The sequence below is a fragment of the Antedon mediterranea genome, chromosome 11, assembly GCF_964355755.1.
Source record: "Antedon mediterranea chromosome 11, ecAntMedi1.1, whole genome shotgun sequence".
NCBI lineage: Eukaryota > Metazoa > Echinodermata > Crinoidea > Comatulida > Antedonidae > Antedon > Antedon mediterranea.
In genome coordinates, this window is record NC_092680.1 from 15,620,466 (window position 1) to 15,640,703 (window position 20,238).

The window sequence follows — 20,238 nt, forward strand, 5'->3', positions numbered from 1 at the left end:
TGCCTGGTTTCCACGATTGTGTGAAAATATAGAAAAATGATCACCGGCGTTTATTATGTAATAATGGACGAGTCTAAATAATAATACATTTATTACATGCATATCACCAAAGAAAAGAAATATTTTAACAGATTAAAAATTGACTGCAGATCGGCGACTGTAAATAATTAGCAGTATCTGTCCGTTTTCTTTATCAAACAAATCTCCTGTGTTCGCCTATACCCCTCACCAATACGATTAGACGATTTCACGGCTGCATTGTAACTATTGCGTACTAAGTACTAAACTGTGACCAACTAAACTATATATCTGTAAAAGCGAATTCCACCAATAACAGTCATAAGTATATGGTACAGCTAGAGCGTCATACAGTAATATTGGAAAGATTCAGAGTTACACCTATTCCCACCTAATAACACTAATTCAAACTTGTAGGTCCGATGAACCAAAACAAAATGGTGGACTTTTGAATTTTTCTATGCAAATGTGGACTTCTTTATTTTTAAGGTATATCTGAATATCCTTTTAATGGTGGAAACACCATCTGTCATCATCGCGAAAAATCACTAACATTTGAAAATATTTTTTTGTTCTATATATTTTACACATGACATTACACACACACAAAACATATCAAATATTTATCCACATTCAGCAATACCATGCTGAGTCGATCACCTCGTCTTCGTATAATGACTGCATAAAGTGCTCTTATGCTCGATCATTATTGAAGCCATTGTAATTAATTATGTAATCATGTAGGCCTACAACATGATTCTCCTAATGAATCTGAAACACAACTGTGCCTAATTACGACATGTTGTTTATAACATGTCAGTGTAATTATATAAATTAGCATACGGACGCTACACGTACGTGTATTTTACATGCCCATGAATAATAATTTCACATATTAGAGAATTGTACGAACCGAACCAATCATTAAGTGCATTCAATTGTGACAAATTTTGCCTTATATTAAAATTATTCAGGCATTCATAATACGATCGTTTCCAGGACAACAGCAAAATATAAATATATTTGTTGTAGTTGGAATTAGGTATCAACAAAATATTCGCGGCCGTGCTTATAAAATAAATGACAAAATATGGCAGCGGCTGTGTAGTAAGCTCAGAAGGAAACAGAATAAATTATTTTAATATATTTTAACATACGTAGCTGATAAGTCATCACGGAATAGAAGATGTCTACACGAACATGTCAGCATTTCGACGTTCATCAACATTCGCCTAGAAAACCATTGAACGTTGATAAAGAATGCCCATCTAAAGCCTTTACGATTCGATCGAAAGGTGAGAGGATCCGACCGCCTCCGTCAGCGGGAGCATTTAGAGAGAATCCTGCCCCGCCATCAGGGTTCCGTTATTTCTACGACAGAGGTGATTTCCCTGTAAGCATATTACATAATGCTACGATAAAGGTGGCCTGGCAGGTAAGATTTGTTTTATCCTATTTAAATAATAATAATGATATAAGCCTACTCATTGCTATATTGACTATCACTTATGCTTTATACTTGGTCATTTATTCGATGCATTCCAAGATAATTTGAACGATTTTAACTTTCGGACGGATGGATCACTTTTATTTCTGAACGTAATTGTCCTTTAAAAACAAACTGAGGCTACAAACTACGACAGATATCAAATCAATGTCTGTCACCATATCTAATGAAATATACGGTAATACATTATACAAATATAATATGATAAATAATTAATAGTGTTTTACTTTTTTATAGTGATGATAATTTATGTTGTGGCGATGTATTTTGTTGGCTAGCTCACTAGTAAATCTGTTATGTTACATGCTGACAAACGTGTCACCAAATAACACATTTCAGAATTATAGAGATTCACTTTACAATTGCAACAGTTAGGCATATTGTTAGATGGAAACATTTGACTAAAATGAAGGGAATTTTTCCGTGGTTATACAACTAGTTAATTTATTAGAAATTCAATAGCATTCGACACTATAGCAATACAAATATATCAATATTCTATTCATAAGAAAAAAAAGGTACGTAGACAATGGTACTATAATGATAATAATGATAACAACCAGGTTAATGGTGTGTCCAGAGAGAGAAATAAAAGTTCTAATTTAATCATTCATTAATTTATTTATTCATGCGCTTATTCTCATTTCAGGTTGAGATAGAAAAACTAGATTTTCATCATTATCTTCCTCTTTTCTTTGACGGGTTATCAGAAACAAAGCATCCCTACCAGTTTTTAGCTCGACAGGGTATACACGATATGCTGACCCATGGTGGCTACAAGGTCCTCCCAGTTATCCCTCAACTCATCTTACCATTAAAGAAAGCTCTGATGACTAAGAACAAAGACATCATATGTGCTACGTTGAAGGTTATTCAGGATTTGGTAGTGAGCCATGAGCTAGCAGGGGAGGCACTAATACCGTACTACCGGCAGCTGCTACCCGTCATGAACCTATTCAAGAATACGAACAACAACCTAGGTGATGGTATCGAGTACGACCAATGGAAAGGATGCAACGTTGGTGATATGGTGAACGCTACGCTAGAGCTACTAGAGAGACGAGGCGGGCAGGACGCATACATAAATATCAAATATATGGTACCGACGTATGAATCATGTGTATTGACATATTAATGTTATTGTATGCCCTATTTTATGTTCTGAGTCTATGATGTTAATAAGTAAGGTCAAATCTGTTGGGGGAAAACCCCAATTATAAGTCTTTTATGAAATTTACTTTCATAATTTATTTATAATACACTTCCATTGGTCTATTATCAATAGATAAACGTAACTTTGTTTAAGTGAGTGATTTTTATTTAGTCAGTTTCAGGAAAACATATAAGCAATTTAAAAATTAATGACTGTTTATTGATTTGGCCATTTCTTATAAATAGGAAAAAACGTCCTGAAAATGTTTTACTTATAAGCCCTGTTTTAATACTATCTCAATTTAAGCAAAAAGATTAAAGATGTATTGTCCCCCCCCCCCCACCCCAAATGAAGATTAATAAAATGAGACTTTAACTAGGCCATTTTGCAGTTTTAATAAAATTATTCATTTCTGTAAAAAAAAAAAAAAAATTATTTCACTTATAAAAAGACAAATAAACGTTTAATTTTAGCCAAAAACCATTGTCATTAAGTATTTTTTTTGCTTTGAATTGTATTTTATTCAGGTCAATATTTTTTTAGAGGGACAATATATCTTTAATAAATACCAACAGTTTTGTTTTTTTTTTAATTACACTACGCCTAATATCCTAATAAGGTTGTACTAATATGATCATCACTAGAATTGTATTCAAACTCTACCAAAATGAGCCATTAGAACAAGAGTCGAGCGTATTTTTTTTCATACAGTTTCAAACGATAACTTTACTGTATAATGATACATTAATTTATTAAGATAGATTTATAGATAATTAAGATAACGTGCAATCTAAGTTGTATTTCATATGCTTGCTGTAAACAGAGCTTTTTACGCGCACGATAAATACGAAATAATTAAACATACCATGTTTAGTATACTAGTTATAAAAAAAAGATCTAAAATAGATGTTCATATAGAGCTTTACCATGAATAATTGTATATAAGTATGACCCAGATAATAATAATACAACTGCATATTTAATATGTTACTATATAGTGTAATGTAATAAGCCTGGGATTAAATGGCCACCTATCCCACTATGACTGGATGAAGAAATAAAGCATATCAGTAGAATAACTGATCAGTCTTAAATTATGTTGTGTTTGGTATTTTAGTTTGTCAAAATAAAATGAACCCAAAACCGATTTGAGGCTAATTTGTGCATGACAGAAGCAAGCAAGATGCTATAGATAGTGATTGTTGTAAATAGATAGTGATCATGTATGTGTATGCATCATGACGACAGTTGACTATATACTAAATGCATTTATGACGGTAGGAATCGCAAAATTGCTTACCTATTTCCTATTATCTTTCTTTCAAATTAGAAAAAAACAAATATTTTCCATTTATTAAAAAAAAAAAAAAAAAAATACGTAGAAATCAAACCCAAGGTGAGCTCATTCTCAAAAACAGAGCATTAATTGCCCGTTACACCACAGAGTACGTGACTGAACGTACATCTGTTCAGTCTATTTATATGCTTTCACATTACGTAATTCATCGTTACGTCATAAATATGCATATTCATATTAACTTCTTTTTGAGGAAACAAACCAGTATTACCATGGTCGTCGTTATAAAGAAGACGATCGGTTAACTCAGTCGACTAAGCGTCGTGTTTCAACACGAGTCATGTACGAATCCCATGCTGGTCAGAACGTTCAACAATTGAAGCTCATTCCTCCATTTTTAAAACTATGCGACCTACTGTATTATGGGTTCACAGAATAATACGTCCCTTTCCACCACATATGAGGCGGAACATCAATGCATCTGATGTCGTGGAACCGACCTCAATGATGTGGAAGGGCCTTAGTGCTGAGGCAGGGAGAGTATCATAACATTTTTTTTTGTGGCTTCTTACGCCAGCATCTGTATTTGATCTCGTAACTGTGTATATTTAGCGCCCTCGAATGTAGGAGCACTCGTTATGTAAGAAAATTATGAATAAATAGAACATTTTAGCGTCCAAGTGGGACGTAGGCCCTACCTGACCGACGTTAACAAGTTTATTGAGTATTAGGATTACGAGGTTTTATAGTAGGCCTATAATAAAGAGTGTAGTATGATTCTTCCCTGGTTAGGTCTATTGCTATTGGAATCCACTATTCCACTACTGATAATCTTCCTGCCAACACCACCTGTCATTCTTTATTTAAAATAATATATTCGTTTTATTCGAATAACAGCTCTGGTTAATGCATTTTGTGTATAAATGGTTATTGTGAAAGCGTATACAGTATAAATAAAATAATTTTTTAAAATAGCATTTTCGTTTGTCTGAACTGAAGATTGCGTTGTAAAAAAAATCTGAATACAACAGCACTGCTACTGGTGACGTATCAAAACGTCACGACGGTAAGTTATTCCAAAAAGATATAGCTATTTGTATGAACACAGTAAGCATACACAAAAACATAATTAAATGAACAAATAAATTGAATCTTTATTTTAACTGCACAATGTATAGACATTTCAGTTTCAATAGTTCAACAAGTAGAACAATTACATTCACACAAAGCGCTCAAAAATCGTCAAAATCCTTACGTGATTTATAATTAATTACATTATAGACTTGCAATTTATATCCGTGTCTAATTGAGAACAGGTAAGGATTTTTAACTTACGCCTAAAAGTACATATTAATCAAAATAGCTTGTTTTTCTTTATAAAAAAATATATGCAATAATTCGAACCCAACATTTTCCACTATTTAAAAATAAATCAACATTCCCGTTAACTCTGGATACATTAACTTTGTGTTCCCTACAATTACAGAAGATTATTGTTGTATTGTATTGTAGGCCGCACATTAATTAACTAAATGAGACACAGTCAAATAGTGGTAAAAAACATGGGCAGGGAAGAGTGGAGGGTAGAGGCATTCTTAATGCTACTGGCGGTTAAATATAGGGCATGCTAGTTTCCATCCCTCACAATGGCATTGAAACAGTATCAGCCAAATGCGAGTGGTTAATTACATATCTGTTTTACACCTCATACACTCGGTTTCGAATTGAAGATTGAAGGTTAGGACTATTTATACAGGAGGTCGTTTTCCCACTTTTTCTGGTCAAGGGGAAAAGATTATTCTTTGCACTTGTCATTTATCCTTATTATGAGAGACAATATTTAGAGAGTTTGTTGTATAATAGGAGGTATTTCCATCATGCGAATTCTAACGACCTTTCTATTCTTATGCATTTTATAGCCATATAGGCCTAGTATAAATGACAACAATTGTAGTATTTTCTATAACATTAAAGTCACGTCATATCTGAGGAATAACATTTAGTGACAACCACAGTGTTAAATTGAATTGGATTACAATTTTTCATGAGATATATCTTTATTGCACAATATACAGGACACCTAGAATTGTGCAATTCTTTAATTGAGTCGAATTGTTTTATATTTTTTATTTCACCCAGTAGGCTAATATGATATTTTACTATTTTTATCCTTAATTTCCCAAGTCTCAAATGTCACATTACGCCACAATATACATATTAAAATTTTACAATTTTGTTACTTTATACAGTCAACCGGTATTCGAAATGACATAAAAATATCATGTGACGAATATTCTTCAACATTCACATTGTCTAAACACCTTTAAAAAACTAGAAACAAAAAATCAATGTACGTTTTTACATTTAACAAAATATACATTAGGCCCTATATCATATTATTCTCATTGGACTTGTTACATATTACATATTGTTATCTTCGCGTAAAAACCTAAATACCCCCTCATTAATTACGTCAGCAACGTACACGTAGTTCCCGTCTGGCCCTACTGCGATGTCATGTGGCATTTGAAATCCCTGTTGGAAGAAGGAAAACAATTATTATTTATTATTAATTTTAAAATTATTACAGTATGAACTGTATTGCCTGATCATGGATGAGATTATCTTAAAAATAATAATTAACCATTAATTTGAATTTTACCGATATTAGAGAGCTTTCGCTATCTCAATCGGGAACGAGCCGCCGAGAAAGTAAGGGTTTTTTGAACGAGTACGAGATCGAGAACCGGTAATTCATGCTGGTTCTCGTTCCCGATCCGAGATAGCGAAAGCTCTCTATTAATGTTTACTTTCAAAATGTTACTACATTTTAACATTATTCTATCGTGTAACAATTAAGAAATGCATTGGTTGACTTGATTGCACATAAACACAATATCGTGTTTTTAAATAAATTACGTTACGTTATTAGTAACATGAGAACTTTGTCACTAGCAATGAACCATCAAAAATCGAATGTATTGCATTTTTTAGATTTATTTTCAAAATTGGCGTCAGTTTCAATTTACTGACAATGTTGAAGCGTAAAAAATCGTGTGTCATTTTAAAATGAGAAAATAAAACAAAACGTTACTGGAAACAAATAATGTGAGGAGTCAATATTCCTGGTTCTTGATAATATTATAGTATAGGTTGAAGGTGCACAAAAAAAAAACAAGTTCCCATGCTGCTACATAAACGAAGTGAATTTGAATCAGAAAACCAGGGTAACCACCCCACCCCCTCCCCACCCTACTCATTACGACAGATACCAGGTCATATGATCAATATTATGGTTGAATGTCAATATACTTTCATTTCTGTTTGGTTATATATATTTTTATTTTACGATATTTTAGTTAAGTTTAAATTGTAGGCCTATGGCTCAATTTTTGTCGCTAAGAGTTTTGTTCTAGTGCTATATCTCTCTTGCACCATTTAGTTGTGCATATGTGTTGGTTGTCGTTCTTTTGCAGATCTCTTTCATTAGTATATGGTATGAATATGATAGGGGCATAAGACATTATTATGTGCTCGTTTTTTTATTTGACATCATCCATTGTGTTTGGCCAGTCGACATTTTGGCCAACATGGTGAATTTCTTACCTGTGGCGGTGCCCATGTTTCAAGTATTTCACCTGTTTGTATATCTAACGTGTATCCTTGTGTTGGAATCCTTTCTGACAGCCCATTTACTGCGTACATAACATCTGATGGTAGAAACAAAATCATCTTTTTCAAATAATAGTATAACAACATTTAGGTTAGGACATCGATCGTCGTAATATTTAAAATAAGATAACTTTATTCGTCAACACGTAGAACTTATGTAGGCCTACTTTTAACCTAGCTATGAATTAAACGGTCAATATTGGGCGGGAAAAAAATTAGTTGTAATAGTTTTGTGGACTTCATTAAATCTCTTTCTTGAAGAAAAATAATCTTTATATAAAATTCAACAGAACACTCACCTAAAACCCTGTCGTACGCTATTGCGAAAACCTGGCCTCCAAATTCCCTCTTTTCTATTTCATGAATGAAGTCACCGGTTATCGTATTGAAGCATTGTATTCTTCCGTTCTCTCTGTCAGCGACGCAAATCATCCGACGGGACTCGACAATAGCCAAACTATGAGGAATGTTGAAATTCGATTTTGCTAGGCCTAATTATAAAATAGGAAGAATTAATTATGTCTTCATTTTTATTAATATATTAATGATAATGTGGAACATTTTTGTCGAGGTGACTTCCAAATTTCCTGTGCAAACACTATTTTGTTACTGTACAGTAATTCAGCTAAACACAATTTAATTTTAAAACTTAAATGATTTTATTAAAACATCTGAGATTGTCAATATTCTTGCAGTCAGGTCTTCATCACATATTTATTATGTTTCAATATTTTGATTATTAAAAAAACTCATTAAAATGCGTCCCTGAAGTTCTACAGCCAGTTGTTTTAAATGACGCTTTCATTAATTCCCTTGATATATAATAATTTATAACTAATTTTACCACCGGTACAGCACTGATGTGTAATGGGCATTTATTTTTTCATTAGGCAGGTTCATAACCTCTTATATTGCAAATAATTCATCATAAATATCTATTATAGGCAACTGTTACCTTTATTATGTGCTTTGATCTCTTGAAGAAATGTCCCATTGGACGAAAACTTTAACACCCGTTTGTTGCAATAACTATAAATAAAACATATTTTTAATAACTAAATTGATAACAAGGTTAATAATCTTTCTAATTTCGGTTCAACTTAGACTTAGAAGTTTATTTTTAATTCCATGTACATATCGCATTCCCCTTTTTTTTAGTATCATGAAACCATATTTTAAATGTTCCTGATAGGAATCAATATGTAGATTGTTCACGCGATTTAAATAGGTAATGATAATGATAATAATTTTCAAAGAACTATGAATGTGTTTTATTTGCTGAGTGATGTTTTGGTAATATTCTTAATAAACGTTATGTGGAGCCAACCAGGAAAGGAGGAACGAATAACATTAACAAGTAACCGACAGTACATACGTACTACTGTATAAGCTCCTTAACCACGTGAAGGGACACAATAATAATAACTTTCTTACCCATCTGCTACGAAAACATTTCCAGTTGCTTTGTCGACAGCTACATCAGTGGGTTTACAGAAGTGATGGTGATCTTCTCCGGGAACAAAGGCTTCGCCTAATGTCATCTCGGTCTTAAATGTTTTACCAGAGACTTTGAAGACTTGGTGAAGTGCAACGTCAGTTAGCCAGAGGTCCCCATTGTAGTCACAAGTTAGACCATGCGGCATATAGAATCTGATGTAAATTGAAGGGTACAATATTATTTACAGGTATAGCATGCAAATATACCGTGTGTAAAGATATGAAGTAAATTTGAGAATACTGTGACATTTCTTTCGTTATGCTACAACCGGACATGGTGTACCACAAAACTTGCTTTAAAGAAGTAAGAAGTAGGAAGAGGTAAACATTTTAAAAAAAGTAATAAAATTAAACAGAAGTATGAAATAAAAAGAAATAAGAAGATGTGATAAGAAATATTGATTAAAATGAAGTAAGAAGTATGAAGAAGTAAGAAGGAAGTAAGAAAAGTGTGAGAAGTAAAAATAGAAGAAAAAGTAAGAAGTAAGATGTAGGAAGAAGTGAGAAGAAAGAAATAGAAAGAAGAATAAAATGTAGTAAGAAGTAAGAAATAAGAAGTGAGAAGGAAAAGAATTAAGAAGGAAGAAATAAACAATAAGAAGTAAGAAGTAAGAAAAGTGGGGGAAGTAATAATAAGAAGAAGAAGTGAGAAGAGGTAACAAGGAAAAAGAAGTATAAAATGAAAATAAGAAGTAAGATGTAGGAAAGAGTGAGAAGAAGTAAGAAGTGAGAAGTAAAATGAATTAAGAAGAAGTAAAAAATAAGTATGAAGAATTTAGAAATATATAGAAGAAATAAAAGAAGTGAAAAGAAGTAAAAAAAATAAGGAGTGAGAAGTAGTAAAAAGAAATAAGAAGTAGGAAAATGTAAGAAATAAGAAGAAGTGAGAAAAAGTCAGAAGAATTAAGAAGCAGTTAGAAGATGTAAGCAGTAAGAAGAAGTAAGTAGTTAGAAGATGTAAGCAGTAAGAAGAAGTAAGTAGTTAGAAGATGTAAGCAGTAAGAAGAAGTAAGTAGTTAGAAGATGTAAGCAGTAAGAAGAAGTAAGTAGTTAGAAGATGTAAGCAGTAAGAAGAAGTAAGTAGTTAGAAGATGTAAGCAGTAAGAAGAAGTAAGTAGTTAGAAGATGTAAGCAGTAAGAAGAAGTAAGTAGTTAGAAGATGTAAGCAGTAAGAAGAAGTAAGTAGTTAGAAGATGTAAGCAGTAGTTAGAAGATGTAAGCAGTTAGAAGAAGTAAGTAGTTAGAAGATGTAAGCAGTAAGAAGAAGTAAGTAGTTAGAAGATGTAAGCAGTAAGAAGAAGTAAGTAGTTAGAAGATATAAGCAGTAAGAAGAAGTAAGTAGTTAGAAGATGTAAGCAGTAAGAAGAAGTAAGTAGTTAGAAGATGTAAGCAGTAAGAAGAAGTAAGTAGTTAGAAGATGTAAGCAGTAAGAAGAAGTAAGTAGTTAGAAGATGTAAGCAGTAAGAAGAAGTAAGTAGTTAGAAGATGTAAGCAGTAGTTAGAAGATGTAAGCAGTTAGAAGAAGTAAGTAGTTAGAAGATGTAAGCAGTAAGAAGAAGTAAGTAGTTAGAAGATGTAAGCAGTAAGAAGAAGTAAGTAGTTAGAAGATATAAGCAGTAAGAAGAAGTAAGTAGTTAGAAGATGTAAGCAGTAAGAAGAAGTAAGTAGTTAGAAGATGTAAGCAGTAAGAAGAAGTAAGTAGTTGGAAGATGTAAGCAGTAAGAAGAAGTAAGTAGTTAGAAGATGTAAGCAGTAAGAAGAAGTAAGTAGTTGGAAGATGTAAGCAGTAAGAAGAAGTAAGTAGTTAGAAGATGTAAGCAGTAAGAAGAAGTTAATATTAAAATGAAGTAAACATTAAAAAAGAAATGAGAAGAATTAAAAATAATTAGGAAGAGGTAAAAAGAAGTGAGAAGTAAAAAAGAATTAAGAAGTAAGAAGAAGTAAGTAGTTAGAAGATGTAAGCAGTAAGAAGAAGTTAATATTAAAATGAAGTAAACATTAAAAAGAAATGAGAAGAATTAAAAATAATTAGGAAGAGGTAAAAGGAAGTGAGAAGTAAAAAAGAATTAAGAAGTAAGAAGAAGTAAGTAGTTGGAAGAAGTAAGCAGTAAGAAGAAGTTAATATTAAAATGAAGTAAACATTAAAAAAGAAATGAGAAGAATTAAGAAGTAAGAAGAAGTAAGTAGTTGGAAGAAGTAAGCAGTAAGAAGAAGTTAATATTAAAATGAAGTAAACATTAAAAAAGAAATGAGAAGAATTAAGAAGTAAGAAGAAGTAAGTAGTTGGAAGAAGTAAGCAGTAAGAAGAAGTTAAAATTAAAATGAAGTAAACAATAAAAAAATGAGAAGAATTAAAAATAATTAGGAAGAGGTAAAAAAAATTGAGAAGTAAAAAAGAATTAGGAAGTAAGAAATAAGTAGTTGGAAGAAGTAAGCAGTAAAAAGAAGTTAATATGAAAATGAAGTAAACAATAAAAAGAAATGAGAAGAATTACAAATAATTAGGAAGTTATAAGTAAGAATTAAGTAGTAAAAAAAAGAATTAATAATTAAGAAAGAAAAATTAAGTATAATAATTAATAATAATGTTAATACCTGTCAGCTCCTGCTTTCTCTTTAATATAACCACCTCGTTTGCTAAGTAGTAACAAGACGTCTGCCTCTATTGGTCCACGTTCATTGCCATTGATAAATATGTTATTTTCATCAAAGTCACTGTGAACGTCAATTATTATTACCACATTAACACAAGACACTGGGTATACTCATTTTAACAATAAGCAAAATATTATTATTATCGAAATGGTTTTCTTTGCTTTTCGATTTCTTTCACCATGTAGAAATGTTTCTCTTTTCAAATACGATTTCTCAATTAAAACATTAAAATACTATACAACTCTGAGGCGCAATCCAATATGTCATGCCTTAAATAAGTAGTGAGTGGAGCTTGGTGGTTAACGTTGTTGCCTTCCTATGCCAAGGTCCAGGGTTCAATCCTGGCCTAGTGTTACGGCTCTTTTAACTCCATTTCCTAAGCCTCAAATGAGACTTTATAAGCACGATAAATTAATAATAGTTTATCCATCCTGTAATTGGCGAGTTGCTCGCTGTTGGATGCGTATAAAATAAAGATCCGCATTAACCCACCAAAGCTCATTATTAAACTCTTTGAGTCTATTCAGTACTTTTATAATTTTAGAGCGAAAAATCTAAAAATAACCTACCTCAATTGCCATGTCCTCTCTCCTCGATGAAACACAAAAACGTCACCAGTGTCTGGCTTAGCGTCAACTCCCGTTACTTGTCCAAGATTAACATTAGGGGCGGGCCACGTTAGGTCCTGGACCAATTCAGGGTCGTACCCCCAGGAACTTGAGTATGTTTCATCAAAACTCGTGCCTATTCTGTTATCTTGAAGGTTTAATTGCTGAGAACTGTCGTCATAATCGTAAGTGGCGTCATAACTTTCGTCCTGCCATTTTATAGTTTCCAAAAGTCGTCCTAAATCGTTTAACTTTTCGTCACATAATGGATCAACAAACTGTGAATAGTACCTAGACAGGTAGTGTGCATCTGTTTCGGTGCTAAAAATATTAAATAATACGTTATGCCGACTTTGACGTTTGAGAAATTATGTCTAGTGTAATGTTTTGCTAACATAAAGAATCAATAATTTGTACAAAGAAAACAATTGTAGAATTGTTATAGGAAACATCTCTTCAAGTTGTACTAAAAACAAGACGATTCCCGTACAAAAAGCTTAGCTTAAATTAACTTAAAATTAAGCAATCAGTTTGATGTCAGTCGGTTCAATTGTATGATGGACGGTGCAGATTTACCATGGTTTTTATAATGCTGTTGTTCTTGTTTCATGTTGTTATTAAAATACTTATTGTGTAAAAAACGAAATAGTGTATGTACAATATTGTTTACGTTTTGAAAAACACTGAATTGTTTTGCATTGGTAAAAAGAAACCAAAGAAAGGATTCATAATGTTGATAGCCAAGTAAAAATGAAACTTTAGTAGTAAATTTTGATGTTGGAAATCATAAATTTCTTAAAAATAAACATTGACAACGTTTATTTTTTATTTAGGTTAATAAGAATAAATTACCGTATATATAATAGTTATATGATATGTTCGTTTAATCAAATGTGAAGTAGGCTTAAAAACAAATCCTAGCCCTTGACATTATAGCTTTCATAGCTTCATCTTCAATTATATTTGAACTGCTCAGCGTTAAATGTCAGTACAATTATCATTCCTCTAACTAATATGTTTTATACTTACTATTCCCCCGACAGAAGTTTCAACTCTAGTGCAGACGAATCTTGTATATCACCTAATATCAATATTAAAAAATAATAAAATAAATAAAATACTGATTTTCCCTCTGAGTTAACTTAATTCTTTCTTTCTAAAAATAGTTTTAACCACTCTCACTTTTGATTAAACCAACTCTTGTTGAGGTTTATCATTGTTTGCCCTATTGTCCCATGTCCTATTGGATATGGGTTATGGCAATTTCATCACAATTGTTGACATTATCACTTTAACATTTGAACAAAATATCTCCTCTTTGATTCTGTCTTCTAGACGTCCGGCAAATTACACAAAATTCTGTGATACTAATGAATATTGTGTCACTTTTTTACATTTTTTTTATTAAAAGAAATACAATTAAAATAGTTTGCTATTCATAAGTCTGTGTAGAGGGTTAGCCACTGCAAAATGTAGGCGCATTCGTGTATTCTTTTAGTAGGTGGGTAGGTAAATGGAAATAATTATGCAGCCTAATAAATTTGTGATTACCGTCTTTGTAATGAACCATTAGGACTATATCTCTGATGTAAGCTCCGCCAACAATTAACACTTGCTGTTTCCGCTCTCCAATCATATCACATGATCTGCTCCAACTGTAAATAATTGAACTTGGACCGCTGCATACAGTCTTCTCGATATGTGGATTACATGACCTAAATATATTAGTATAAAAGGTAAAGGGATTCAAACAATGTAGGACTACTGCAAATTGTAATAATATGCATCCTATATGATTATGTTCTCCGATAAGAAAAAATACCTTGCTACACATTGGTACAATGCATTACAAATTTGAAATATTGTGCCTACAATTTAATTTGTGCTGCATTTGAAAGAATGCGCTACCCATTTTAGCAACATGCTACAAAAGTGAAACTGTAAAGTACTGGAGAACGGAGCGGTATAAAGGGTTCCTCTGCTTTTTTCTTGTTTTCTTTTTGGTTATCTTAGGATTTTATGGATCATTTGTGTGTTTAAAGCGCTTAGAAACATTGTATTAGGCGCGTTATATAAGCCTACCATTAATATCATTATTAAACAAATTGTGCTACACTCTCTAAATAATAATGCTGCACATTTGAATTGTGCTAATTATTTAAAACCATTACAATAGAAAAGATTTTTTACCCATTATAAACAATTTCCTACCCATTGGAGAATAATGTGTTTCTCATCAGAAAAACAGTACGCTATTGCCAACATGTGTTTTAACAAATGTACTATCCTTTTTAAACATTATGCTAATATGCTCACCAAAACTATTTTCAGTAAATAAGTTCAGCTCTCATGTCTACACTATCAAACTTTAGGTGATAACAAAATGTAATGAGCTCATATATAATATATATGAGCACATTACATTTTTTTATCACCTTAAGTTTTGATCCATATTATTATGGACACGAAGACGTCATATCACTACCATGTTAGGTCATATCACTACCATATTTCGACACATCAAATTTTTTGTCAAACTTGTTTGATAGTGTAGACAGAGCTTTAGATACGTACCAAGCTGTATTTGATACAGATGGCTCTTCCAGACATCCGTACACAGTCATTGCATCAACCGATTCATTTTGAGGTAGGGGTACATATCCAACTAACAAAAAAATAAAAGTTGTATCCCTTGAATTACTGTATACTTATGTTTTAATGAATATTTCAAAACCAAATTAATATCGTCCTTATACGTAAATGAGTGGACTGTTTTATATAACATCGTAAGAAATAGCTTCAATGTACCAATGACTGGGAATCATTATCAAAACATTGGCACCATACCTTTCTACCAATGGTTGTGTTTGGCTCAAGTTTTGAGCTAACGTATCTTGTAGACGGGTTATGTTCACAGTCAATGTATAGCTTCACTATGCAGAAACCATTTTAATTAGCTCTAACTTACTTTAACATAATTTTAGGCCTACTGTAACGGTTACTACGTACTGTGTACAATTTTGATACGAAACCGTATCGTTTTCAATTGTGGGAGATCCGGGAATATACATTATGTCTGTTTTACAAATCACAATGCATTTGTGGATAGGTATTTTACCAGGGAAGAGTCACTCTTGTGTGCTTATAGTAGTCACGTGTGCCTATAGTAGTCGTGTGTGCTTAGAGTAGTCGTGTGTACTTATAGTATGGGTGCTTATAGTAGTCACATATGTTCATAGTTATAGTCGTGTGTGCTTATAGTATTTATGTGTGTTTAGAGTGGTCATACTTATAGTATGGGTGCTTATAGTAGTCACATGTTTATAGTTATAGTCGTGTGTGCCTATAGTATTCACGTGCGCTTATAGCAGTCATTGTGTGCTTATAGTAGTCACATGTTTATACTTATAGTCGTGTGTGCATATAGTATTCATGTGTGCCTATAGTATTCATGTGTGCTTATAGCAGTCATTGTGTGCTTTTAGTAGTCACATGTTTATACTTATAGTCGTGTGTGCTTATAGTATTATGTGTGCTTATAGCAGTCATTGTGTGCTTATAGTAGTCACATGTTTATAGTTATAGTCGTGTGTGCTTATAGTATTCATGTGTGGTTATAGCAGTCATTGTGTGCTTTTAGTAGTCACATGTTTATACTTATAGTCGTGTGTGCTTATAGTATTCACGTGTGCTTATAGCAGTCATTGTGTGCTTATAGTAGCCACATGTTTATACTTTTAGTCGTGTGTGCTTATAGTATTCATGTGTGCTTATAGCAGTCATTGTGTGCTTATAGTAGTCACATGTTTATACTTATAGTCGTGTGTGCTTATAGTATTCATGTGTGCCTATAGTATTTATGTGTGCTTTTAGCAGTCATTGTGTGCTAATAGTAGTCACATGTTTATACTTATAGTCGTGTGTGCTTATAGTATTCATGTGTGCCTATAGTATTCATGTGTGCATATAGCAGTCACTGTGTGCTTATAGCAATGAACTATAACATGCTTGAGTTTAATGGAAGAAATCATCTTATGTTTTTGTTTTATTTCATCAAGAAACTCACCAATCCAACTTTGTTCTGTACTTAGTGATACACCTGCACAAGCGTACATGTCATTCTAAAAAGGAAAGAAAAAAATACATTTCTCTCAAATGTTTAAGCTTTAAAGATGTATTGTCCCCCTGAAAAATAATTGTTGTTGTTGAATATGCCATTTTAATGTCACATAATAGTTATTGACCAAAAATTGGATCGAAACAAAAATTATTTACCTGAAAAAACTAGAATTTAAAGCCAAAAATTGTCAAATTGGCTGCCAGCCAATGGATTTTTGGTTGAATATAACCATTTATCATGTTATTTTATAAGTGAAAACATTATTTTTTTTACATTTTTTTTTTCTACGGAAGTGATTCACTTTATTAAAACTACAAAATAACCTATTCAAAATCTGATTTAAATAATCTTCTTGTTTTTGGGGAACAATACATCTTTAAACAATATCATAAATATCAAGTGTATCGACTTAAAAATAATATTAATTTAATGACGTCATCAGGACAAAACAGAGATTGAAAAATGTTCATTTGCAAACTGTAGTATACGTGATAATAAACTCGCGTGTATCGAGTTAAATTCGAGGGCTGAATGATCAAGTAAACATTTGATGACTTGATATAATCTAAAGCTCTGTCTACCATCAAAAAAGCGATGTGCCCATATATGGACACATCACACTTTTTTGTCAAACTAGTTTGATAATAAACTCGCGTGTATCGAGTGCAATTCGAGGGCTTGATATTATATCTAAAGCACTGTCTACGCTATCAAACTTTATGTGACAAAAACAATGTGATGTGCCCATATATGGACACGATAATGTCATGTTATATTTGGCCACATCACACTTTCTCAAACTAGTTTGATAGTGTAGACATGGCCACGCACGCCACATATACTACACACGTATGTGACATATTTGGCCACATCACACTTTCTCAAATTAGTTTGATAGTGTAGACATGGCCACGCACGCCACATATACTACACACGCATGTGACACGCATGTGACACGCGAGGTAATGATAATTCAATTAATACACTCAACATTGGTCCATCCAATAATTGATTTTCAACTCAAATATCTGTTCATACCTATTAAATCTAAATTCGTATTAATTGATATGCAAAATTGGTCACAATGAACAATTCTTAATAGAAAGAGTCACTTGCGAACGTTAACATTAAATGTCATCGACACTCGTAGTTTAGTAGTAATCGAAAGGCAATTACAGAGCATAGAATGAAGAAGGATATACTATTTGTCTTTACCTTATAGGCCTAGAGTTACGAACCTTCGAACAAGAAGGAGGTATCATTACTACGTTGTGTTTTTAGCCCGGTTTTTAGTTAACAAAGAATTTATATCGTGCCGTGTACATTAAAGAAAACAATACCTAGTGAAATAGTGATACGGATCCAACCCAGAAGAAATGTATTTGATTTGGACCAACACACGCCATAGTGAGTTAGTATCGAATCACTAAAGATGTAACGTTTAATACACGTAGTGCATGGGGTAACGTATTTTTATATCGCTTGAGAAAATGTGATTATTTTTTCTGCAGGCGCGGGTACAAGAGTAACGTAATTATGATATCGCTTGAAACAATTCGAAAAGTTTTTCTTTCAGACGCAAGTACAGGAGAAATATAATACTATGATATCGCTTGAGAAAATCGAACAGTTTTCTCTAAATGTGCTAAAAAAGAAAATACAATAACAAAAAATTTAGCGCTGCCATTCCAATTCATAAGCGGAATATGGAGAAATGCGTCTTCGCGTCAGTGACTAGATTCATAATTCAATTCAATTAAAAAATCATTCAATTCAACTCAAAATCAATTTGAAAATTAAGTTGATTATTTTTAATAATTGTATTGCATGCGAAAACCGTAGTTATTGAATAACCACTTATTAGCAAGATTCTATCCAGAATTTCAAAACAATGACTAAGAGCTATTTGAAACTATGTTAGCCCGTGCTTACAACGCTTTCGTTATAATAATTATACAGCATCGCATGGTGGTAAGTGACGTTGGTAACGCTATATAAACGTTTTTATCGTTTTAGATAACATGTTTACGTTGGTAACGCGTTCGCGCCATGGAATCAGTATAAATAGTGCTTGTGCTTTCACTATGTAAAGGCTTTTATACGTTATAGACAGCATAACATGGTGATAAGTGACGTTAGTAACGTGTTTGTAACATCCTTTTTATGTTTCCATCAGTATTTTAGATGAACAACAAATGTGTTTGCGCTATATATAGAACGATATAAATCATTATGCTCTTTCTCATAAAGTACACTTTTCATTACAAAGTCTATTTATAGGTTTCCAATTTACATTTGCTGTTAGTTCTTAATTGTTTTCGACTGCGTTTGAAATATACATCAATTTGAATGACATGTGTAGGTAGTTAAAATTGCATTTTAACATTTACGGGTAATTCGCAATAACGCTTTTGGAAAAACACAACTGTATTTAAAGAAGATGTTGTTTAAACCGTCTCAAGCCAACACCCTTTTCGTCGGGGTAATTTAAAACGATCTTTTATAATGTGTTTATTGGTGTGTTTAGGTGACCGAAAGAAGTACTTTGAATGGCTTGAATAAAGGTAGTCGGTTTGGTTGGAATATACAATTATGATTATTTTTTGCATCAGTGATAGTAATCAATGTTATCCTTTATAGATCTCAATACTGAAAGTCATGATATCAATTTAAAAACATTACGTTGTTTTAAGCCTTTATTCGACACGGCAAAATGTTCTAATGATCCTATAAAAGCATTCAACATGCCTATAATAACAATTTAAAAGTTCTTACCTCTTCTGGGATTACTTTATCCATTCGTATAATCTTTGTGTGGACAAAAGGGGGATCGACACTTTCGGTATTTTCGTCCTCTTCGTCCGTCCCATCCTTACCTTCGGCGACACCATTCATGCCGTCCTCATTCTCATCACTCTCTATAAGTATCCCCTGTTTTATTTCACCCGCTGTATCTTTATCAATTGACGGTACATCCTTAGACGTTGGTAACGTATTTGTAGTAACGCTGAAAAGGCCTAGGAGCAAGGCTACGACCACGACATACAGGTGAAAGATGTTCATACTGCGGTAGAAATAACTAGATGAATACTCCTCAGCTCGGAATATTATTATCCTAATTTACGATATTTCTATCTTGTGTTAATTATGAAAATAATGAAGTAAGCACGATCTCAGATGTAATGTAGAGCGTTATCTATCGAAAATAAAAATAATATAGATGATCTTGTATTTAGTAACATCGATGATTGGTTAGCCGTTGCTGCCCACGCTTCAACTGATCATTAATTATAATAGCATCATCTTGAATTCGTCCGCCATATTCCTCTTAAGAAATGCTATCGAGCGTATTAATAACGGGAGAAAATGATTTTAAATGAGAACGAAAATTCCCAATGCGTCAGAGTCAACTGAATGCCATCTGCGCATCATGTTGCGCAAGTTATTGTCCTTTTAAGCTAATTATTATTCGACGTTTCTTACGTCATAACTTCTTGTTGCTAAGCAAAAGCATGATGATTCCATTGATGCAGTAATAATTTGTTTTGGTAAACCAAGAAGTTATCATTAATCATGCAATATGTAGATAATAACATATATTGAATTAAAAAAATGTTTTAAATTCGCTTGTTTGACGATTCGATTGCGGCGGTGCGAAAGGGGTCAAAATTGACTCGGACCTTTAAAGTAAAATAAAACATAATAATATAA

General features: G+C 32.5%; 2 protein-coding genes across 2 annotated transcripts; one reads left to right on the plus strand and one right to left on the minus strand.

The window, feature by feature from the left end:
* The first annotated feature begins 1,051 nt into the window (after positions 1–1,051).
* On the plus strand, positions 1,052–3,757 carry LOC140062244 (parkin coregulated gene protein homolog). The gene is made up of 2 exons (XM_072108373.1): positions 1,052–1,453; positions 2,175–3,757. Exons 1-2 carry the CDS (start codon positions 1,205–1,207, stop codon positions 2,658–2,660), a joined length of 735 nt encoding a protein of 244 aa, XP_071964474.1. The 5' UTR covers positions 1,052–1,204; the 3' UTR covers positions 2,661–3,757.
* Positions 3,758–5,104: 1,347 nt separating this feature from the next.
* On the minus strand, positions 5,105–19,911 carry LOC140062847 (peptidyl-glycine alpha-amidating monooxygenase B-like). The gene is made up of 12 exons (XM_072109218.1): positions 19,303–19,911; positions 16,474–16,528; positions 14,982–15,072; positions 13,959–14,122; positions 13,437–13,488; positions 12,369–12,728; positions 11,740–11,859; positions 9,082–9,297; positions 8,603–8,676; positions 7,947–8,138; positions 7,582–7,685; positions 5,105–6,510 (listed from the first exon to the last, which is right to left on the minus strand). The coding sequence occupies exons 1-12, from the start codon at positions 19,588–19,590 to the stop codon at positions 6,397–6,399; spliced, it is 1,830 nt and encodes a 609-aa protein (XP_071965319.1). The 5' UTR covers positions 19,591–19,911; the 3' UTR covers positions 5,105–6,396.
* Between the last annotated feature and the right edge of the window lie 327 nt (positions 19,912–20,238).